Source organism: Symphalangus syndactylus, chromosome 15, assembly GCF_028878055.3.
Source record: "Symphalangus syndactylus isolate Jambi chromosome 15, NHGRI_mSymSyn1-v2.1_pri, whole genome shotgun sequence".
Classification (NCBI taxonomy): domain Eukaryota; kingdom Metazoa; phylum Chordata; class Mammalia; order Primates; family Hylobatidae; genus Symphalangus; species Symphalangus syndactylus.
The window spans coordinates 92,845,794-92,871,083 of NC_072437.2; the positions used below are offsets into that span (position 1 = coordinate 92,845,794).

Here is a 25,290-nt window from a genome sequence, read left to right on the forward strand (position 1 = left end):
CTCGAACCAGGGAGGCAGAGGTTGCAGTGAGCCAAGATCGTGCCACTGCACTCCAGCCTGGGCAACAGACCGACTCCATCTCAAAAAAAAAAAAAAAAAGGAAAAAGAAAAAGAAACTGTGGGGTGAGAATAAGGTGGGTTTGTGATCCTGAGGTTTCATGCTCGGTGCTCAGTATATTATAAGGACAGTGGAGCCAGCAACAAAAATACAGATCACAGACTAAGTTAACAGCTGCTGTTCAAGAAAAGAGACAACGGCACTATTACAGAAAGGATGACTTTTATTTCCATCCTGAATGATTCACACCATTATTTAAACATCTGAAAAATCCTGAAATAATTTAAACTGAAGGCACAGAACAAACCAAAATATTTAACTATCAGAACTAAAAATGAGAAAATCCAAATAGTTCTATAGTAACAATAAATTATGAACAAGTTTCCATCACCAAATATCACTGACCAAAAATGACTGTCTTTTGTCATAAAAGCTACAGCTTAAGCTGACTCCAAGATTTCTATAAAAATGAGAATGAAAAAATTTCTTCTTTCAAAATACTCATTACGCCACCAGGTTCAATGTAAGTATTTTGTATATAACAAAGTAGCAGTCAGGATATTTGTTGATGGATGGCTACTCCCCAAGAAATGACACATTCTTACAAACTTTAAAAAAATAGCAAAGTTGGTTACAAAATTCTATTTGGGGAGCAGGGAAAAAACTTGTTCCATGTCAATTAGAATATCAAAGCATTTCAAAATCAAATTGCTTCCAAAGCCAATCATCACACAACAGTAATATACTGTATGGGCCATTCCACTGTATCTTGTTACATGTTGATCATACAGTGTAACTAAGGGGTTGAACAAGTCAGTAGCAATGATTGTTGCTGTATCTTATTTATTCCAAATAGATATGTTTTTAAAAAATCATTATAAAACTAACTGAAATAATCAGTGACATGCTACAGATACAATAAACCCCAGCAATGCAATTGATAAGTTTCAAAATAAAGTGGTCATGCTTCATAATATATTGTACTGTAGTATTCTGAAATACATTCTCTGATTATCAATACCATTTATTACAGAGGTCACTTGTAAATTAGCTCAGATTCTGAACTAGGTTTCTAAATGAAACTTTTTTCAAGTATGTATAATATTAATAAGGTAAAGATATTTTTATCTTATTTATGTGTTCAGAGGATAAGTATGTTGAATAAAGGACAAAAAATGGGCTAGTCATAATTTTCAAAAACATTTCAAAAAATAAGAAATAGTCTAGTGACTGAGAGCTGATTGAAAGATACATCTAAAACCTACATTTCCAATAAAACAGAACTTTTCTGTCTCCTACTTGAAACAACTAAGCTCAAAAGAAATAATGGGAAAAATAATTGTTTCTAAAATACACAAGAAATACTCCTACCTGAATAAAATAAAAAGGTCTCCCTTTCTCCTACTTAGCTGTGATATATATGTATTTAATAATGTGGTTTTATCTTTATCATTTCATTTAATCGTGTAAATCACAAAAACATTTCTAGCCAAGATTATTGCTAAGAATAACACAACTCTAGAAATAATTGTTTAGCAAAAACTACTTCAAAATTTCCCTACATAGCAAAACATTCCTTTGGAAATAGATTTTTAATGCTTTTGGGCTGTTCAAGTAAGTGCAGCTTTACCACCTCTAACATTAAGTTATAATTATCATCCAAATTCCTTTGTAACTGGATAACATTATCTTTTATTCTCTACTATTCTAATAGTATATTATTTAAGAAATTTCTTTAGTGTTGTCAGACTTATTTCATCTTCTATGAATATTGAGAGATTACAGTAGAAATAAACCAGAAAATCACTTTATAAACAGTATGAAGTTTTGAAATGTTGGCACCAATAAAAAATGGGAACGGCCGGGTGCAGTGGCTCATGCCTGTAATCCCAGCACTTTGGGAGGCTGAGGCGGGTGGATCACAAGGTCAGGAGATTGAGACCATCCTGGCTAACACGGTGAAACCCTGTCTCTACTAAAAGTACAAAAAATTAGCTGGGCATGGTGGTGCATGCCTGTAGTCCCAGCTACTCGGGAGGCTGAGGCGGGAGAATGGGGTGAACCCAGGAGGCGGAGCTTGCAGTGAGCTGAGATTGCGCCACTGCACTCCAGCCTGGGTGACGGAGCAACACTCCGTCTCCAAAAAAAAAAAAAAAAAAAAAATGGGGAACAGTTATCACCAAAATTTAAAGTATATTCATTCATGGTATTGGTTATGACAGTGGCAGTACACGCTGTTGTTACTGGCTTCACTGACATCAGGCCTGAGGGATACAGAACTCATTCTATGATTCAGTTACTGAAAACAAAGACCCACAAGAAGGTCTTTACTCCAGCTGGGGCACAGTTTGGGTGAGCTTTGCTCATTACCATAGGTAACATTTTAACAACTAAGTCTGAATTCTGAAAATATAAACTCACAAAGGTTAGTGGAAGACTGCTTCCAAGCTAAAAGAAATGTAACTAACTTAGGAAACCATTTAAATAAACATAAACAGACAATCTTAGTGGGTTTTGGCCCTGTGTATACCAGCGGTGTCAGCAGCTCCTAAACCACAAACACGATGAAACCAAAGGGTTTTCTTTCAAAAATCTAAAAAAGGAAGATGCAAGATTTGAAACCAATTTCCAAAATCTATACAAGGCTGCCAGGCCAACAAATAACGGTCAGAGTGACTTTGTTCCTCTGCTCCTTCAACATGGGAACTAGTGCAGAGTGGCTCATGCCCACAGTCGACAGCCCATTTACGGCCACAATCATGTCGCCACACCTGGACAAAGAGAGACAGACACGGAATGTTACTATTTTCATGGTATTAAAAATATCCCAATTGAGATTTATGTAGCATGAAAAATGCGGTTTCACTTACCACTGAACTGTCAATGGTTAGGGTGTATAATCTAGTTTGTCTGGGACAGCTATTAAACCTATGCTGGCTTTCCCTTGCCAATCAAGGAAACCCCTGTGCCAATGACTCCATAACCAGTAGGTGAATGTCAAGGACAAGCAGAGTAATTTTCACACTAATTTAAGCAAAATATAGAGTAAATATGCTCTCTCTTTAAAAAAATACCAAGTCATGCATTTGAAGGGGGTTATTATTTTGACTGCTATTTTTCTATTCATTCCTAGAGCTCATACATCTGAGGGCTGAATTATATTGGAAATAAGACCCATACTTCCTCTTCTTTCAGCTGTTGACACTCACTGTACTCTAAGCAGAATTATCATGGACGGATGATGAATCGGAGGACCTTTCCAGCCTTATAATTACCATAATTATCCTTATGGTTTTTGGTCTTCTATTTATACCATATATATGCTATTTTATTGTTAACTACTTCAATTTCTTTTTGGAAGTAGGAGGAATACAAATTATAATTAACAGAGGCCCAGACTGGTTGAATAACTTAGCTAAGAAAGTGATTAATTCATTTTTCCCTACTCTTTCCTCCTAAAATGATTTTTTTTCCTCTTTATCAATATAGGCTGACCTGGAGCATACCACTCCCGATCACCTTTCCATACATTATTTAGATGTCACTTACTCCTTGCAAACAGTGTACGTTCTCCATCTGCATAGCATTCTATATAGAATGTCAACATTTACTTTTTAAGAACTGGTTCTTCCTTCATAAACCAGGTATTAAGAATTTACAATCAACCACCTCCTCTCTGCTGGTGATGATGTCTTGCCATGACACCTTCTCTTTTCTTCTCCCAGTGCCCGAGCTTTGATAAGACGCTGTACACTGAGCGAGGACTTTTGCTCAGTGGTAGAGGCTGGCAGAGGGGTTAAAGTCCAGGGATCTAGAGCCAGATAGTCCTAGGTTTGAATGCCAGCCAACCACTTTCAGCTATTTCATTGTGGGCAAGTTTCTTAACCTTTCCAAGCCTCAGTTATCTTGTTTTAAAACAGGAATAATAAAGAAACTTACCTCATAGGATTGTTAAAAAGATTACATAATGCATGCACAGCACTTAGCACTGCGCCAGGCATCCTGTAAGCTATTGTACATTCATTCATCAAATATTTATGGAGATCTTGCTTTATGCAAGGTATTGTTATGACTGCTAGGGATATAACAATAAATGCAACAAGATCCCTCCCTTATGGAGCTTGCATAAATACGATCTCAGGTAGAGATGAGTGCTGTGGAGAAAAATAAAGCAGAGTCATCTAATGACAGGATTGGACCTGAGTGGGCTGTGTGGGAAACTTACTCAGCGCTCAATGTCACATCACAACATGATGAATGAAATATGTCCGATGAAATAACTCAGGTTCAGTTTCTGTCATCAGATTAATGAAACATAGCTATAAGTGACAAGATAGTAAAGGTAACACTTCAGTCTAGATCGGGATTGGCAAATGTTTTCTGTAAGGGGTCAGATGGTAAATATTTTAGGCTTCAAGACCCATACAGTCTCTGTCACAATGACATCAACTCTGCTGGTGTAGTGTGGGAGCCAAAGAGTACATAAACCAGTAAGTGTAGCTGCACTGCAATGAAACTTTATTTTCAAAAAGATAATAGGCTGGATTTAGTGCTGACCCCTGACCCCTGGTCTAGATCATGTCCAGTGTCATCAACATGAATCACATCATTAATTTGAACAAGACTCACTTTAATCTTCCATCATAATAAGCAGGAGTTCCCAAGACAATAGTTTTAATGAAAAAAGGCTGATTGGTGTGGTTCTCTTCATATCCACCAACGATACTAAAGCCCCAACTTCCCAAGTAGCTTCTTCGTAAAACTATATCATGGCAGCTATGAAGTGTGCTATAAACAAACAGAAAAATAAATAAAAAATTAACATGGAGGCTTTTATAGCCGCTTATTTTTGTTATAACACCATACCATGTTATATTTACCACTCTTGGAAAAAAGAAAAAGGGCTATTAATAAATAGATTATTTTGACAATCCATTTTCTAGCACACAGTCCTAGGTAGACTCAAATTTCTCCAACTTTTTCAGTCTTCCCAAGTGAAGACACACACACACACACACACACACACACAAGTAGAGAACCTGGTTACAAATTACACCTCAGTAACTTGTACAAAAAGGTTATCTACCTATATCGGCTCACTGCACTGTCAACAAAGTCCTCAATTCTACTAATCACTTTTATCTACAAGAGGAATTAGAATGTGGGATGAAAGAGGTCTAGTACTGCCAAGCCCAGCACACAAATGAAAGAAGAAAAAGATTAGGAGCGCAGCTTCCAAAAAGAAGGCAGAAAATTATCTCTCTTTTTTAAAGGTCCTATAGGCTTTTAGTCTACATGAGGAGTTATTTGTTATTTTCTCCTTTACTTAGGATGTCTTCATTTTAAGGGAGACTCTGATTGCCAAAATAGAGAAATCAATCCGGAAAACACTAACAAAAAATCTTTTTCTTTTTTTTTTTCTATCATAGACAAGCTGGGTACAGCGTCATGTGCCTGTAGTCCCAGTTATTGGGAGGCTGAGACAGGAGGATGGCTTGAGCCCAGGAGCTTGAGGTTGCAGTGAGCTATGATCATGCCAACTTGGGTGACACACCAAGATCCCATCTTTTAAAAAAAAGAAAATATATACACATCTATACACACACATGCATATATAAATGTATCATAGACACTGAGAAACTACAGTTAGAATGCTACTGCCAGATTGCAAGATGTGTCCAGAGAGAGAGAAAAAAAAATGTACTTATGTTTCCATAGCTCTATGGATTTGGGAACAAGCAGTGAGTAAAATCTTAAAAACAAAACAAACAAAAAAACCACACCTAAATGATAAGGAAAAAAAACTCTTCATAATAAATAAATATCTTTCATCTTTAGGTGGAACTGAATCTAAATGCATGGAAGGCAAGGTTTCCTGTTTTAAATCCATAATAAAATAATAAATATATATAATATAATAAATAATTTTAAAAATCCTGTTTTATTATTTCTTAATAAAGCCAATTCTATAAAGCAATGTTTACCATGCCAGACCTTCTCATCTTATCTAGTTTCCTAGCTCACTGATAAGAAAGACTTCTGGGATGGAACAAGGTCCCATGCACTGGCCTGGATTTAAAGGGACAGTGTTGGTTATTTTCCTAATGCTGCATCTTCTGAAACAAACAGCTTCTTGTATACCCCAGCAAATCACAGTGGAAGAATCTCCCTTTTCAAGAAAAGCAGAGCAGAGCTGCTACACTATGCAGTGTGAAACCTGCATATAGGGGCCACCTGCACCCACTGAGCAGGCCACATGGCTGTTGAGTATAGCTTTGCATTCAACAGAGGCCTCCATACACACATCGAATAGCCTTTTATCGACAGGTATTCTTTCAACACAGGTGGGCTCAAAAATAGATTTTACTATACTGTGTATTTCTCATCTAAAATCTTTGCTATTATGCCTGGCACACCAGAAAATGCTCTGAACAAAGAGGTCAATGTGCCAACCCCCAAACTAGACTGGTATAACAGATAAGGAAAATTAAAGGAAGCACTAGGGACCAAGTTTCTCCAGGACGCTGCTGCTCTCTGCCTGCCCCATCATTAGAGGTGCAGACGAGCTCTGAGGTCTGCAACGTGCTGCCCGGCCACTGCACGAGTAGATCACTTCTCACCCACTATGCGCAAAGGGCCTTGAAGCACTATATAAATGCTAGTTGTTGTTATAAATGTATCCCACGAGTCAGGCGGCTCAGAAAATAGCAAATTCTTATTGTTTATTTTTATTTTAAAAAATCAATAATTTTCATACTTGGTCAAGAGTCAAAATGCTTCATAGCTTAGTTTTAGGATTCTTAGGTACGATAAGAATCTAAATGGATTAGGCAACAAATAATGACGGGAACACATTCTTCATATCTCAAATGTCAAACAACAACAACCGCAGAAAGGAATGTACCCTGGGATGCCAGTGGAGGTTCCACATGCTTCTGTGACCCCGACACTGACCAATCACAGCATATCTTGGCTGGTCACATTTATAAAAAATAAAAGTGAAACAGCCATTCTTGAACACTAATGGTTTGGCTTAATAGACTCTTGTATCCAATAAAAATTGAGTTTTAAATGCTGCCTTTTTTAGGGAGAGTTAAAAAAAATTTAAAAAGGTGTTAAGAAAGGCTTCTAGGATCGGGGGAAGCCCCAAGATTGGCCTGGTTTTTCTGATGAAAAATGCATGAAGTCTCAGCACATAGCAGAATGAGTGCTGGTAAACGACAACTTTTCTAAGCAAGAGGCTGGGTTATCCAATCTCATGGTTAGCCCACTGAGGAGCATAACAGGAATGGACACAACTGCTTTCTTTGTGTACCTTTTAAAATGTAATATCCTAAGAAAAATTATCCTTTTGTAATTTGATTTGATGTTGCTATTTTATTGAATTAAAGCTTTTTTTTTTTTATCCTAATGAGTAAATTTATCATGCTACACACTGATAAGGGCTGCAAGTATGATTATGATTTCCATAAAGCAACAAGAAAGCACTCAGTACCTGGGAAGCCCAAGCCACATGACCCATGATGGGGACCAACTGGCATCATACTCATTTTCGCTGAAAGTACTCGGCTGCTCCCCCGCGTTCTGAGTCGCCTCCTCAACAATCTGGACCTCAAGTGCTTTAAGGACGACAGCAGGGGACGCGGCACTGGCTTTCAGCATTGCAACTGCCTCACTGTGACTTAAATTGGTCAAATCAATGCCATTGATATTCAGCAACACATCACCTGTTCAGATGAAGAAACAAGAAAAATGAGCTGAGCCATTGAGTTTTCACCTGCAAATCTTGTTTATAAACTAAGCAACAAGTTAGTTCCCACAACTCCGATGAGATAAGGTATAATAATAAATGGCATTTATTATTTCTTTGTAATTTTTATAATATTGAGGAGAAACCCAATACACAGAAAACATTCCATAATTTTAAAATAATGTCATAATACATGGAAAAAAGTGTGGCCTGAGGCACCTTGACATGACTGGAAGTTTGAACCATCAGTCTGAGTTTAGCTGTGTACAGGCCCTGGGCAGGTTCATTTCTCTTCTTAGAGTTTCACAGATTTCTACAATTCTGTCCAGTCAAAAATCATTTGATCCTTTGCCCTTAGAAATAAATGTTTAATGTATTCTGCTTTATATTTACACAGTTCTATACATAAGGACAGCCCTGTATAGTTCATTCAGGGCAAACATCAGAATATGTACAGAGAAGCTATCCCTGGGCCCACACAAAGAAATGAAACTTGTGGTTTGAATGGCTTCCCTGTTTGAGGAAGAAAAGAACTGTTGCTCTGCTAGGTAATATAATAAAAAACGGCAATGAGGATTATATAAAAGGTTAGGAAAGGATTAGTTTTGTAGGAAGCAGACATTTGTGCAACAAAGTCTACAGAAATTTATCTCTCCCAATTTATCATCGGTTTTTCAGATTATTAAAGCAAATCATTCTCATTGTAGAAAATTTAGAAAACATAATAAAAGAACAAAAAGGAAATAATATTACCCCAATACTACAACTGGACAAATAACCTTTACTTAATAGCAGCTTGAGAAATAATTCACATACTATTCAATTCACCCATTTAAAGAATACAATTTTATGGTTTTAGTATATTCAGTTGTGCAATCATCACTACAGTAATTTTGAGAACATTTTAATCACTCCCTCTATACCCATCATTCCCCTTTCCCAACCCTAAGCAACCACTAATCTACTTTCTGTCTCTACAGATTTGCCTCTTCTGAACATTTCATGTAAGTGGAATCATACATGGTCTTTTATATCTAGCTTCTTTTACTTGCATAATATTTTCAAGGTTCATCCACGTAATTTGTGCCAGAACTTCAATCCTTTTCATGGCCAAATCATATTTTGCTCTATGGGTAGACCACATTCCATCGATCCATTCATCAGCTGATAGACATCTGAGTGGTTTCCACTTTCTGGCTATTGTGAATAATGCTGCTATGAACACTGGTATACAAGTTTTCGTACGAACAGCTGTTTTCATTCCTCTAGAAGTGGAATTGCTGGTCATATGGTAACTATATGAGGAATCAGTTTAACTCTTTGAAGAACTACCAAACTGTTTTCCAAAAACAGTTGTACCATTTTATATTCCCACCAGCAATTAATGAGGGTTTCCACTGCTCCACATCCTTGCCAGTGTTTGTTATTGGCTTTTTTATTATTGTCATCCTACTGGTTGTGAAGTAGTATCTCAGTGTGGTTTTGATTTGCGTTTGAGACAGGGTCTCACTCTGATGCTAGGCTGGAGTACAGTGGCATGATCTCAGCTCACTGTGGCCTTGACCTCTGGAGCTCATGTGATCCTCCCACCTCAGCTCCTGACTAATTGGGATTACCACAGATTCACACCACCACAGCTGGCTAATTTTTGTATTTTTTGTAGAGACAAGGTTGTGCCATATTGCCCAGACTGGTCTCAAACTCCTGGGCTCAAGAGATCCACCTGCCTTGGCCTCCCAAAGTGGTGGGATTACAGGCGTGAGCCACCGCACCCGGCCTGGGCATCTTTTCATGGGAAAACTGGCCATTTATTTATCTTCTTTGGAGAAATGTCTATTCAGATTCTTTCCTCATCTTTATGTTGTATTTTCTGTCTTTTTAATTAGAGTTGTAAGAATATATATTCTAGACACAAGTCATTTGTTATATATGTAATTTGCAAATGTTTTTCCCATTCTGTGCGTTATTTTTTCATTTGCTTGGTTGCATTCTTTGCAGCACAAAAGTTTGCAGTTTTAAAGTCCAGTCTGTCTATATTTTCTTTTGTTGCTTTTGCTTTTAGTGTCATATCTAAGAAACTACTGCCTAATCCAAGGTCATGAGGATTTACACTTGTGTTTTCTTCTAAGAATTTCAGTTCTTATATTTAGATCTTGAATCCATTATGATTTAATTTGTGTTTATGGTGTGAGGTAGGGGTTCAACTTCATTCCTGGAAAAATAAGTTTTCAGAGTCACTTTTCTTACCTTACATACTAACTAAGGCAATGGAGACTGCTATTTTTACCATGGTAATCGTGGCTAGCTGCAACCCCCATCTATACAAATTATATAGCATTGATAGGGAATATGAAATGGCAAATGCATTTATCCCTAAAATTAATTTTGTCTTCTGCTCCACCTCCTCTCTGAGTCCCCTTCTACACAGACACTTTATTAAAAGAAACATTTATTTTTCAGTGAGATGGCCCTTCGGAGTATCTAAGTCTGTTGTAATGCTAGAGGATCTTTTCCAAAGATAAAATAATCTGAGAGTCTGAGTAACTGTTAGCAAATTCTGGAACTGTCATCAAGGTTCAGCAACTTTCCTTTATATAAGGCATTTTTCTAACCTCACAGAATGACTTTATGCTTCCATATGCAAGGCACAGTTTAAAGAACTTAAAAAAGTCATCTTTAATAGATACTTTGTAGATACTCTTTATTTTTTAAAATGTGCATTTAATTCAGAAATAAGATGTGGTAAAATTTTTCAAGATCCCATCTTACCTCTCTTTATTCTGCCATCTCGTGCAAGGCAGCCATGGGGTGGCACACTGGTCACAAAGATAGGCAGCTCACCACTCTTACTTCCCCTGCCCCCAGCAACGGTCATGCCAAGGGATTCATGTGGTTCCTTCTTTACAGTAATGTGTTTTTCTTGGCATGTAACACACTGAGTAAGATCCTAAAACATACAAGAAAAAAATCATTGGATAATGAATAAAATATAGTTGAAGTAAAGTTATTACTTCAAACTAAGATAATAACTTACATGGCATTTATAAAGTAATTATTTTTTATTCCTTAATTGCAAATGAAAGTAATATACAGTCTTAATAAGTCTACTGTGGATCAATGTCAAATTTTGGACTATGTTATTTTCATGTGACTGTTTATGTAGCTGAAAAAACTCAGGACTGCTGAAATATGGCAGTCAAAGTAAAATAAGCACATCATTTGTATAATTTGTTTGAGCTTCATGTTTGATCAACTGCACAAAAGTAAATGATGCTTTTGAGTTTTAAGATTCTGAAGACAAATCAATTAATTTTACTTCCATCTTTCCCCCATTTCTTTGAAAGAAAAGTTGACAGAGTAGTACAAAAGTGTAGATTTTGGCAACTGCCAGAAAAAGGCCATCGACCTATCTCCTGATTCTCACTGACTACGACTATGAGTGCTCAATCATGAAGAAGGTACAAATCTACCTTCAAAATCCTCATGAAAAGCTAAAAGGATATAAAATGACTGAATTTTTGAAAAAGTTAATGACAGGGAAATAAATTCCCAACAAATTAATATCTCCTATTTTTACTGACATTTGTTACTACTACTTACTATTAAGATGCTCCTGCAAGAAAAAGAATTTAAAACATCACTTTTCTTTTGAGTTAGGACTCAGTAAAAAATAAGATGTACATATGCAATATTAATATTAAAATAACAATTAACATTTGGGTTTAGCCTGTGAAAAGCTAATGCCTTTACATGCATTATTTCATTTAATCTTCACAAAAGTCCTGAAATTATGTATTATTATTGACCCCATTTTACAGATGATGAAACAAACTTAGGGAGGTCATGTAACTTGTCCCGAATCATGTTAATATAGGCAACTGTCCTGGGATTCAAAATTTATGTTAAAAGTATATACAATATATATTAATACAAATAGTATTTTGTATATGTTTATATAGTGTGATAGACTACATGTACATATTGTATATATGCACCCACACAAGAACTATCCCATTAAGTGTACAGTGTAAGATAATGTCTCAGAAGGTTTTAACACTTATTAACTGTTAAGAGAATGTCACAGAAAATTAACATTGTTAATAATATAAAAAATATAAATTGTATTTATAGAATTATAACATTTCCTTAAATCACATTAGTTTAGATAATTGACATGTATTTAACTGTTAATAATGGCATTTATCAAATCTCTAAATCAGGGCCTGGAATTCTAGGCCTATCTACCCTTCTCCAGATGTGAAATCTATACTCTTGAAATTTTACCAAAGGAGCTATGTGTAATAGCAGCATAGTATTCCCAGAAAATGTTATGACCAAGGAGAAAATTTGTAAACATTTTAAGGCAATCTCCTATCTAAAGGTATGAAATTTTTGTCAGCAGCCTTCAAAATTAGACAAACACAACTTTATTCTGAAGACAACTCAGGTAAACTCAACCTTGAGTATATTTATTTAAGCAGGTTCAGCCGTTACATATTTAAGCAGTTAAGTGTGGGTGTTTTATTACTCTAGGTGTCTGAAATGTATGCAATTTTTACCCAGGAACCAAACCAAACTTCAAAGATTATACTCAGTATGCCTCAAGGAACTTCCTAAAACAAACATCAATGTTTATCAGAACAGCTACTGGGAAGCTTTGTAGAAGACTAATATATACTTTAATTTTTTCAGAATGATTATAATTGTCTGAAAAGATTGTTTTGGTGAATTTGTATGTGTTTTCCCTAGGAGACCTTTACTTTGCTGTATCAGGATTTGACATAACAAATGGAGCATGTTAGTAGTAAATAGCTAAATGAACACATTCCATTTCAAGTGGTTTTTCTAAACAGCCAGGTTTGCGGAGTGCCTGGAATAGAATAAATTCAGCATCACTATTTAGAACACTGTCATATAAAATTAAAGAGAATGAGAATTAGCATAGTTATGACAGAAAAATGCATGTGCCCACAACAAATTGAATTAAGGGGAGTTTGCTATATAAATACGAGAATTATTAATTAGTTTTTCAAACTCTCTTAAAACTATAATGTTGTTATATATACCTATATCTCAAATTATAAAATTCAATAACATAAAATATTCAATTACCAACTTGTACCTTATATTATAGTTTTATATGTATACAAAACTTGTAAAGCAAGGACTAGCTATATGAAACAACGCCTATTCAAAAAGTCCTGTTTAAAACAATTACCCCTTTTCCACAGTCATTATTTAAAGGCAAATTATAGGTTTCCTTCATACATTTTGGTTTTGCTCAGAAATGAGAATGAAGTCTGTGATTGTAATTTCTTTTAAGTATTAACTAAACCAAAGACCACTGACAAGTCTGTAGAGAACTTAAGCTCAGAAAACCATATAAACCCGATGGGCCAAAAATACTGTGTCATTAAGCAATGCTTTCTTAGGGTACCAGAGACAGACTCCAAAGCTAATTATTCACTCAAATGTTACTTTCAGGTGACAATAAATAAGTTTTTGCTTAGTAAAGCAGTTTAATTTTACTTAAGGAGAATTACTCTGGTAGGTCACATTTAGCTTTTATTTTTGCATAATTGGGTAAGCATAACATCATTGTTTTAAAACTCCTGGCCCACTGGAAGTTAAGAGTTCAAATGAAGGATGAAATGAAGTAAATAATATCAAGAATGCTAAAGTATCATCCTTTCAGATTTTTGGACTGAAAGTGAGGTAGCATCAAAATTCTCAGCTCAGGTAGAATACATTATAAAACCAGTGAAATACTGATTCTGAAGTAACAGTAACAAAGCTTAACATATGGGAATTTTAAATGATTTAGGGTAATATTCCTCTAAGCTTTAACATAAAAAGAAATATGCTATATATGTACCTGTCAAAATTCATGATTCATATGTTTAATCTTCATGTATCTAATTCAGGTTCTGTAGGCAACAGGCTCAATTATTAAGCACAGATTTGTCAATCTTGTCTTCATTATGTTTTTTCAATAACTAACTCTTATATTTAAATAAGCAACCCAAGATAAATTCTACTTTCAAGTAGGATTAAACAGATAGAAGATTTCATGCTTCTTGTTAATTGCCTGGCAAAGGAAACTTCCCCTCCAAGAAACTATCTCTAGATCTAAGAAACAAAGCAGTCACTTTCCAAGGTAGCAAAACATATACATTTCACATTCCAAACACCTATATTTTTCAACAGAATAACAACCCTCATTTGAATCTTTTTTTTAAAAAACTGCTTTATTGAGGTATGACTGACAAACAAAAAACCTTCATTTAAATCTTACCAGCTTGTAACAACGATCCTTTGATGGTGGCATAAAAAAAAAAAATCCTCACCTTATGTGAGCTTGGTCTGCTGTAATACGGTGGTGGTGTGTGGTGCTGGCTGCTGCTGCTATGATTTCCTGCTTCTCTAATGGTGTTACCAGGCTGGGGTTTCCCTGGTCTAGCAATTGTTAAATTCACTCTCTCTCCACTGGCCTGGAGAAAACGCAAATACATTACCACAAGTGACTAATGATGTTTGTCATTTTAAAGATTACACACAGTGTAATTTTCAATGCACTTCTCAATCACTGTACCAGGGCGTCATCTGGACAGTGACTGCAAGCACCTGGTGGCAAGAGGAATGAGTTCATTTCATTAGCTAATATCTTAAAACTTCTGCAGTTGAAGAGCATACACACAAAAATCTCGGGCATGCCCCCTGCAACCCCACCTCCAAAATGAACAAGGCAAAGTGGTCACACTGCCTGGGCTCTTATCGCCCCATGATTGGTAACTTTTCTTGTAATACTTCTTTGCATCTTCAAGGTTGGCCTTGATATTGCCAGACAGAGCAAAGGAAATAAAACAAAAGGAAGAACTGCTTCGAAACTTGATTAAAGTCCACTGTGACTTTTGAAATAAATTTCCATGGTGGCTACTTCAGAAATAATAATGAAATTCTGCACAGCTTTGTTTCTGCTGCTATAGATCTGAGTCAAAAATAGGATATCAGCTTCAACATTCTTGAAAAGAATGACTACAGAAATCCTGCATAACAAGCCTTTATATGTATGTGTGTATATATATAGATAGCATACGTGTGTGAATGTGACACACGTCTCAAGTGTTAAATTATTTTAGAGGTTCATGACTATCGTTTTAAATTTAGAGGCTTGTTAGCTATCATATTTTGAACATATGTTTACATTGGTTACATTTTTACAAGTTATTCAGTGCTTCCTTTTAAAGTATAAGTCTAATTTATTTGATGCTGACTCTTGGTCACGACCACAATGCCGAATTTTACTGTAATTCCTATGGGAAAATATGATAGCCTGCTTTAAAGAAATTGTGGTACAAACTGGAGACCTCTCCCATGATTATAGTCAATAATGTTAAGAAATCACTTTATTTTCAATTCTTACATTAGAAAATAAGTGAGAAACAAGTTTAATGCCTTACTAAAATCATTTACTATTGGTCTCCTTTTAAGACATGGAGTATATGTTCTCTTTTAAAATCCAAAAACAATAAGGCTTTTACTTATTTTCAAAAAGAAACAAATAGAGCAACTTTAGTTTTCCATTATTTGGAGAAAATTATAGCACAAAATATGTTGAAACTATTTATAACATCCAAATATAAAATATGATAATGGACAATTTAAAATACATTTTCTATCTGTGTATCTGTATTTTTCACATTTTGGTTAGAAATGTAGTTAGAATCATCCAATTGAATGAACTAGATTAGATAATTTAAACATTGCCTGAAATACATATAGTCCATCTATTATTTTCTATCTTATTGATCTGGACTCTCACTTGACTCTTTTACTCAAACAAATGCGATAACTCTATTAGCTTTCTTCTTCCTCCTCCTCTTTTCTCCCCTCCCTCCCACCAATCTCCACTCTTACAAGATGAGCTGGGTTTTAGTTGTGCAGCTGCTGGCTAATACCCACAGATATAGGTCCTAACGTTGCCTTTGATTTGAGGAAATTTTAAGGCATCCAATTTCTTTAAACCTCAAGTCTATGAAATTAGACCAATATCAGAATCTCCTCTCAATACAATAAAGAAGGTTGAGACTTGGATTTTCTTATAGTCTTAAATTTTCATTGTTATTTGATTCTGTGTTGTAAACACATTCTTCAATGACTATCGGCCTACCCTACTTCCTGATCCTCAATTACATAATTCTTGGTTTCCTTTACAGTGCTTTGTTTTGCTAACTTTAAGAAAAACATCTTTTTGTTGCACCCTTATCACTGGAGAAGTTGCTCATATCATTAAACGCTATGGCATGTTGCAGAATGTATAGATCTCCTCTGGATGACTTTCCAACTTATCTGTCTTTATGCTTTTATGAAAAATATGTTCTTTCTCTAATAATGACTATCCTTACTTATGTCACAAAGATGCTATGAGGACAAATTTTATCATGTATTTTAAACACTGTGAATTCCTTAGAAACAACAACAAAGCACTATAGAGATAAGAGTTATTCTTCGTCTATTTATATAGATCCTGGCAGGGAGTTAAGAGACCAGGTAAGTCAGATCCTTGGTAATCACAGCTCTTTTGAGCCTCCCTTTCCTCGCTTCTAAAAGGTGGACACTACCATCTGCTACATCTGGCTTAATAGTAGAACCCAGGACCCAAATAAGAAATGAATGTGAAACAGTAGAGCCTACACTTTGTAAATAACCATCCCCAAAATTCACAGGGATATAGTTTTTAGAAAAGACTATCTCCAATGAAGTTATACTAGTGTGGATTTTAAAGAATTCAGGTAGCCACACCTGATTTTCTAATGAAATATAAAATGTCCCCTGAATTCTGACGTTACTGGCCAATGAAAACAAATACTACTATATGATCATTTTGGCCAAGCCTTTGGAATGAAGGCCAAGAGGGTTTACCTGAATAATCTGGGCAGCAAGCTCCGGAGTTCCATGCTTCAGGTCGTGCCCATTGATGGCCAGCACTCGGTCATTGCTGCTTAGCCTGCCATCCTGGGCAGCCAACCCCCCTTCCAACAGGTCAAGAATAAAAACCCCTGGCTCATCTGTCCTTCGCACCAATTTAATGCCAAGCTGTTCACCAGAGTCCCGTTTATGAAGAGCCACTTGGAAAATCTCTTCTCGTGGAGAGTTACTATCAGAATGGTTGTGTGCTCGGTTGCCAAAGCGCCTCTCTCGAAGCACAGTAAGATGCAGTGTGTTGCAGGGCTGCGAAAGGACAGCTCTGGCATAGTTATGGGACACATTGCTGATATTGTAGTTGTTGACCTAGAAAAAAAGAATTGTGACCGAAGTGTGACAACTTTTTATTTTTCCAATTTGTAGGAATGTTTATGTAACATTTCCACAGGAAACTAAGTATTGTGAGAGTGCTAAGTATGGTGAGAATGCTATACAATCATTATTTACAAAGAAAACCACATTAAAGACATTTAAAAATACAGTTTCTAAAATTAACTTACAATGACTAGCATCAAGGAGAGAATAGTAGCTAGGATCACGGGCTTTAATGACGGTCTTGAATTAGAGTCCTAGGTACTACCATTTACTAACTGATAACCTTAGGCAAATTATAGAACTTGTCTGAATTAGTCTCCTCATCCGTAAAATGTGTTCACTTCATGGGATCAGTATGAGAATGAACAGATTAACATGTGGCAAGTGCTAATGAAATAAATACTAATTCTAGTGGAACAGAAATTTAAGTTTTACTAGATTACAAATTTGCTTTTTCCAAATTAAATACACTTAAGCTAGAGAAAATAAATTGTTATTTTAAGGAAAGGAGCACATTTCAGGTATACAACCTTATTTTAGATAAGTGACTTTTACTTGAAAGAAAACCAGGTTAATTGTAATTTCACTCTAAATCTTCAGCACAGAAATATTAGGTTGGTGCAAAAGTAATTACGGTTTTTACCATTAAAAGTAAAATATAATGTGTATCTAACGCATTATTCAATACTCATATAACATTTATGTATTCACCGTTATAATCTTGAAAAAAGTATAGTGACTGATCCTTGGATATGTAACAGCAGTTAGAAAATAACACCTAACTTCAATTATTTCTTTAGTTACAAGAGATGAGCATTGATTCTGAGCATTTATCACAATTAGAGTTCTTCTCTGAATCGGTCTGAAATGAAATCAACATCCTCTGACCATCTGTTATATGACAGGCTCTGAGTTAGGTGTTTATGATCACCTAAAATTCTTGCATCTTTTTCACACAAATCCACATTAGGCAAGACTTCACTCTTCCTATTTACTTAGGATTGATAGTTGTAAATACTATTTTGAATTTTGTTGATTTTGACCTATTAACACCTTTCAGAATTCAGTCACCAAATACACAGATGTCACACACAAACTTGCTTTCTCCCAAGTCTGCAACATCTATGAATTTGGTAGTCATCCAAGTCCTTGGTAAAAGTATTGAATAATACAGGGGCAAGAATGGAACTTCTAAAGTTCTATTATATTTAGAAAGCAGCTTCTAAAAATCCAGGCAGATATAGATTCATTAGTCAAACCACCATTTCCAATTATTTAGCTACAAAGCTACCTACCTGTAGGTTCACATTTTTCTATCTTATATTCAGACATATCACACATATCACAAATGACTTTACAAAATGTCTGGCTAAAATCCAGCCATGTGTAAACATGCAGCCTCATAACATCTTTGTGAAGCAGGCTGGGGATTATTCTACAACTGGAAAAAGATTTTTCCTCCAGGAATGCATGGTTGCCGGTGAAATTCAGAGAAAGCAGAAACCAAATAAAATACTGTTTCTAGATTTTGGAAAAATAACATCAGCATAGCAAACTATCTCATTTTTTAGCTAAATGTGTTTTTTTTTTATCAATATAATCAACAGCAGTAATTATTTTCCTTCAGAACAGAAAATGCCTACATTATTGATGACTTCATTAAACTGAAAATACTTATTCTTAATAATGTTCTAAGTTATATTACTTTTATTAATAATAATGATATTGAGGTAATTTATAATAGCAGTATTTTTTTTTCTTCAAAACTGCTCAAAGAGGCTGCATATGAAACTCTAAGAGTAGCAAAAAGCTCTGAAAGCATATGGTTCTCCTTTTCAAAGAGGCTATTTAATAACATTTATATATGTAAATAAATATATATAAATGTGGGAAAACTACTAAAGCCACACACTGCTTATGTATATGGCTGCAAAAATGAAAATGCAAGCTAGGTCTCTGGTCTGCAAATGAACCATCTTACTGCCTCTTCAAGATTTTCAAATTGGCTCACTGTGTTATATTTATTTAGCTTATATAAAGTTGGAGGTAACCAGACAGTAAAAAATACCAATAGGCCTCTTTCCAAGTGTTTACTCTTGAATAAACATAAATAGTCCATATGTGGGAAAATGGGGTGGCTTTACTTATTGGCTCCAACACACCTGTTAAAAGCCAACCAGAAGTCAGAGCCTGTAATAGGAGAGACCCTTTGTGAATTCATTAATCAGATTATGTGCTCAGACTCTTCTTATCAATTTGAATCATTAAACTAGATGTAAGATTGCCATTATTGGAGTTATTAGTATACAGGTTTCCATACAGTAATAATGCAGTGGAATTTCTATCATGTAGACTTTATAACTGAATTAATTCCCAAAAATATGGTTGATAATTTCAGATAATTACAATCTTTTGAGGTCTAAAGATTCAGTTGTGTTAATGAACCATTCTCTAAAACAGAAACAAGCCCACTGATGAAATGTATTAGTAAAAAAAACTTAAACGAATCTCAGTTATATTCAAAGAAATATAAATAAAAACATTTGTTTTTATTTTTAAAATTAAGAAAGAGAATGAAAAATGTATAAATATGGTAACAATACTGGGCTAGTAGCAAAACACAAAAATAAGTGTACACTTACATTTCAGCTAAAAAGCCCAGAAGTAGGAGAGTCAAAGAACACTCAGTGGGCTGCAGAAAAGGACTATCTGCCCTTCCTCATCCTGACCACCAAAGTGTCAAGATGTCTGGGAGGATGAATCTGGGAAATGACCTATAAGAGTCCCTCTATGCAAAATCAAGTCAGGAGCTGGGATGTAAAGAATACAAGGGGTCCTACAAGTTGTGCCAGCCTGTGCAGCTAGAGGTCCTACAAGTTGTGCCAGCCTGTGCAGCTAGAGTACTAATATCATAAAATGCAGCTAGGATAACTAAATAGCTAACTATGACAGGATCAGAAATATGATTTTATATGAGCTGGATTAGTTATGTTCCTTTATTCCTCTATTACGTCTAAGTATTTGGCAAAAAAAACAAAACACTGTTTGAAAGTTCAGTCTGTCTCAGCCATGCTAGGGGTAATGAAGGAAGGGTTTTGGGCTTGGTGTTATTTTCTGGAATAATACACCATGGAAAGCAGCATACAAGCGGGAGTGGAAATCAAACCCAAGAATCCCTAGTAGGGTCAATCCTGGCTGCCTTTGTAGCCTCCCACAGCCCCAAGTCTAGAGATTTCTTTTCAAGAACTAAAAATCCTAACCAAGTTTTTCTTTTAATAAAGGAGATGGCTATTCCCGACAGCATCTTATATTCAAATTCACTCTTTTATTGACTCAGCAAGTATTTTCTGAGCACTTACTAGAAGCTATGAGAAATCTGCATCATAATCTGTACCATTAGGGTGGTTGCAATTACCTTAGATCATGCCTACATACGTAAAATGTTCAAACAATTCACTGTAACTGATCACGTGCCAAGTGATGAAGAGAAAAGTGATGAATGCCAATAATAACTAATGTAGGAGGAATCAGTATGGGGGAGAACGGCTGAACAAAAGCTTTAAGGATGAAGGTGAACAAACTGGCTCATTAGATGAGGACAGGCTGCAATGTGGGAATAAGGTGTTTGCAGGGAAGGAAGAAAACTACTATGTTTGGCTTTTCTACTAGATTGTATATTCCATGAGGACAGGTCAGTATTTTGCTCTGAAATATACCACCAGCAACTAGTATAGTGCCTAGAACGTTGTGAGAAATGAATGAGCTGGTGTGCCTGAAATGAAGAGTTGAGATTAACAAGACAGGTTGTAGAAGAGACCATGGAGGACCCTGACTATTAGATTAATCAGTCTGGACTTGACCTCCTAGTTAAATCTTTGCAAGGTAAGCAGGGTTATTGATGTATTAACCTGGCAGTGATTGTTTCAGATTTAAGGGAGGAGAATTGGGAGGCAGAAGTATACAATGGGGTATTCTACTAAATTAGATATGAAGAAGAGAAGTCCTAGACTCAAGAAGTGGCAGGAAAATGGAAGCAGGGTGTAGCTATCAACAGGTCATGGTGAAGGACCGAACCACAAATCCAAGGAGAGAGAGTAGTCCCTGTGCTTGGGTTGACAGGAGACATTTTTTCTTGTTCATGAATATTTCTTCTCTCTCCTAGAAGTTATCCATTTTTAAGCTTCAATTACTATCACCTTTGTATGATGAAAATGGTCCAGGCCGGTATTAACATCAACTCCGGTATTGTAGAACTCTTACCATCCTCCTCCCCTCATCTCAACTTGCCCTCTAATAAAATATCTTGTCCCATGCTAGTTATTTTTGGAGAATACCTGTTTCTTCTTAAAGATCATCTTCTGAAAGGGAAAACAGTAAGGGGAGTGAAGGAGATTAGTGAAAATGCAGAGTTAGAGTGTTTGCTGAGGAGGGTGCATTAGGGAGTTGATAGGAGATGACTGTAAGATTTCTGAACTCTATCTTATAATCTGTGGTATAAATTATGAGTGCTGCATGGTTCCTTCTTTTCTAGATTTTAGTAGTCTGTATAGAAAAGGATAAATCCAACAATGAAGGTAATGAATGGGAAAACTGGGTATAAAATAATACCAATGAGATGATATTTTCAACATGGATGAAGGTGACCCTTGAACAGCCATTCAGGAAGTCCAAGCAGGAAGAGGCTAGTCAGCCCAAGGAAGAGTCTAGCTAGCTCTCAGTGAGCCTGAGATCATGTGCCAAGCCACACAGCATGCAGCATTGAAAATTAAGATAGGAAGAAAAAATACTCTGTGTATATGGGAAAATAACACAAATTACAGATAAATTCTGATGTTTTGCATACAGAAACAGTAAAACTAATCTATATATAATTTAGGTTCCATAACAGCACAATTTTCTAAGGTTTAAGTGTTAAGAATGGAACAAAAAGGCACAAGTTAACAGAATAATTAAAACTGATACCTGAAGAATCTGGTCTCCAGCAAGAAGTCTCCCGTCTCTGGCAATGACCCCATCCCGATAGACCTCCTGGATGACAATGTTAATCAATGGTGTTTCATTGCCACCCACAATGCTGATTCCTAACTGAATGTAAGGATTGGATCGATGAATTTCAATCGTGGTGATTTCTCCTTCTGGTAAACTAAGTGGCTGTTGTGTGGCTGCCAAGTTAAAAATGAGACAGACAAAAACAGATGTTAAAAAAAAAACCCAACAATTTATATTCTGATTATCTTCAGGTAAGTATGTCACATTAATACATGATTAACAGCTAAGCAGTATCACTGGATAAGAAACAAAATGACAAAATATCTGTTGTTAAGATTATCCAAAAATTTTCTCTACTAAAAGTGATCAGTAAATAATAAATAGCTACTATGTATCAGATCACTAGGGACGACACAGTGATCTGACTAAGAAATATGAAAAGAAAGTCATTCTATCCTCATTGATGAGAGAAAATTTGGACCATGAAACAACTATACATAATGCGAGGCAGTACAAAGGAAACACTAGCTCTGTGGCATAGAAACAGCTATGCTCGTGAGAAGCGGTGGGTCTTGAATGGAGACGTAGGAAATGAAGAAGGCACGTAGTTGCGGCAAAGAAAATTCAAATTTGTCGTAGAGCTTGGAAAAAGAAAATCATTTTTAAAAGGAAATATCAAGGGCCCACTACCATGACATGCCCAAGATCCATGACTATGGGCCTTCTGTTAATTTCCTAGTGGGTTATAGAGCAGTGGGTGGTACCAGAGGTGTATAATGGTGAGACGCACTGGAGTCAAATACGAACCCAGTCATTTACTGGTTGTATAAACTTGACCAATTAATCTCTCAAGCCTCAGTTTTCTTGTTAAAAAAAAAAACAAAAAAACAAAACCCCAAACTTAAAATGTTATAAGCATCTAAATAGCTAATACATATAAAATGTTTAGCACAGTGCCTGACACAGAATAGCATTTGTGTTGTTCTTGATGTTGACTTCTTATGACAAGAAGCAAACAAGTTTCTGAACACAGACACACAGACAGTAATGACCATGTGAATGACTTGTGAGTTCACAGACTGCAACAGAAAAGGGATGGGTTAGGACCATCTCCCTTGGGGGTAAGATTTGTGATTTGTTTCTAAAATGCAAACTGTTAGAATTGTACAATGAAAAGGGTGAATGATGTATATAAATTACATCTCAATAAAGTTTTTCTTTTTTTTGTTTTTTCATTTTTTAAATTTTTCTTTAAAGAAGAAAAAAGTACATGTTGGGGAAGTAGTGGGAAGAAAGGAAATAGAGATGAAATATACAAGGAGTTGCACATACTGTCAGCTCCGGCGCTCTCCTCAAAGGCAGGGTTGTCAAGGCCAGGCTCCTCACTCCATGTGGGAAGAGACGCTGATGTCAAGTGCCGCTCCACAGGCACTGTGCCTGTCCCCAAACAGTCTGTTTCTGGAGATAAGGTACCCACAGGATCTAGTAGAGTGGGCCCATTTTCATTCTCAATCTCTGCCTGAGTTCTACTAGTTTTCCTTCTCTCCAGGACAACTCTCCGATGAGAAGCTCCAGGACATCTAGAAAAAGAATATCAGATGGTTTCCAGATGATTTTGAAAACAAACAAACAAAATGGGGAGGGGGACTAATAGCTTCTACACAAACAGAACCAGAAGCTAGAAGTACCTATAGGCAGTACATAGTTCTGATCCTAACCTCCACTCACACTAAGTTCTTACTGCTCCATAGAGCGGATAAGCAAGAACAGAAGGTATTAGCATGAATGATGGTTTGGTATGTATCCAAAGAATATGTCAGTAAAAAATTGTATGCAGGTATATACTTGTCACCAGAAAACACCCTCATAGTCACCTCTGTACTGCAAGAATTATTCTGAAATTCTGATTACATAACCCATTTACAGGTTAAATGGCTTAACCACAGCAGTGAAATCAGCAGTCTTCTCCCACAAGTGGTTGCGTCCTGACTTAGACCTTGATTGTGCCACCATGCTTCAACACTCTTCACAGATACAAAACACGCTCATTAATTAGTGGGTAGTGAGACATCTGAAGCTTTACAACTTACAGGAAGGCAAAGGAAAGACCCATATAATTTATTTTATGATAGAAATGGAAAGAAAAATATGCCTCCTAGTTTGTGAAATTAGAATTTCAACAGAATTATTGATATGCTATATAAACTGAAGAATATATTCCAAGTACTTGGAAACTTATGGAAACTTACATAAACACCCAGAAATCACGACCGTTAACCTGTTTGTTTTTACTTATTTAAGCAAACAAAAGGAGCAGATGGATGCTTGTTTTTAAACTTATAATCAAGGAAACATTTAAATAAAGGCTCTATATAACAAATATTAAAAATGATGTCAAGGGGCCAGTGCCTTTCCATTGGACACCTTGATTGGACAGTGACTAGTAACACCTAGTTTGAAGGATGGGAGGAGGAAAAGATTAGTGAAGGAAAGTTGGACACATATACCTGAGACCTACCACGACCCTACGGATGCCACCTGCTTTGGCTGTAATTAGCTACAGTAACGCTTGGCAGGATGGGTGATCACAGACCTTATTATGCCTAGGGTTGCAGACCTTCACTCAACAATATTTTTAAAAATCCAAAATTTCTAACACAACACAGAATTAAATACAATTAAAACTAAAAGCCATCACTTAACTATAAAAGTAATACATTTTCCCTCCTGAACAAAAGATTTCTTTTAAATCCTGGATTTCAAGTTATTGAAAGGGATTCACTATGAAATGTCTTTATTCACCTTTCTCTCATTTCTTGTTTGCTCTACACCTTGTTAAGAAGGGGGACAAGTGGTTTTCTCATCTGTATTGTTGTACAGCACTCCAGGGAATGCTCTTGTGCAAGGGCTTGACAAGTATTTTTGAAAATTAGATCATGAAAAAAATTACTTTTGTCAAGTAAGCAGGTTTAATTTGAAATATATTTTTAAAATATTTTATTCAAAAAAAAAGTTGAGGCTAAAACTAGACCATAAAAATAATATGACTGAAAAGACAGGTAAAGATTTAATTTACAAAATCACATCATACACAAATGTTTACACAAGAATAGCTAGTCTTCAATGGAAAAAATGAACCAGGAACTGGAACTGAAGAAGAAATACAGACAGATTACGTACATCTGGGAATCAG

General features: G+C 35.9%; 1 protein-coding gene across 7 annotated transcripts in view; it reads right to left on the reverse strand.

Annotated features, from left to right (window-relative positions):
• Positions 1–263: 263 nt before the first annotated feature.
• Positions 264–25,290, reverse strand: part of LNX2 (ligand of numb-protein X 2) — a 109,001-nt gene continuing 83,974 nt past the window's right edge. For all 7 annotated transcript variants that reach the window (XM_055244136.2, XM_063619228.1, XM_063619227.1 and 4 more), the window contains 8 exons: positions 23,430–23,677; positions 22,071–22,270; positions 16,731–17,099; positions 14,156–14,299; positions 10,578–10,755; positions 7,554–7,785; positions 4,688–4,846; positions 264–2,829 (listed from right to left, as the gene is read on the reverse strand). In XM_055244136.2, the coding sequence (XP_055100111.1) occupies positions 2,694–2,829; positions 4,688–4,846; positions 7,554–7,785; positions 10,578–10,755; positions 14,156–14,299; positions 16,731–17,099; positions 22,071–22,270; positions 23,430–23,677 (1,666 nt within the window). In that variant the 3' untranslated portion in view covers positions 264–2,693. The remainder of the gene's footprint in view (positions 2,830–4,687; positions 4,847–7,553; positions 7,786–10,577; positions 10,756–14,155; positions 14,300–16,730; positions 17,100–22,070; positions 22,271–23,429; positions 23,678–25,290) is intronic.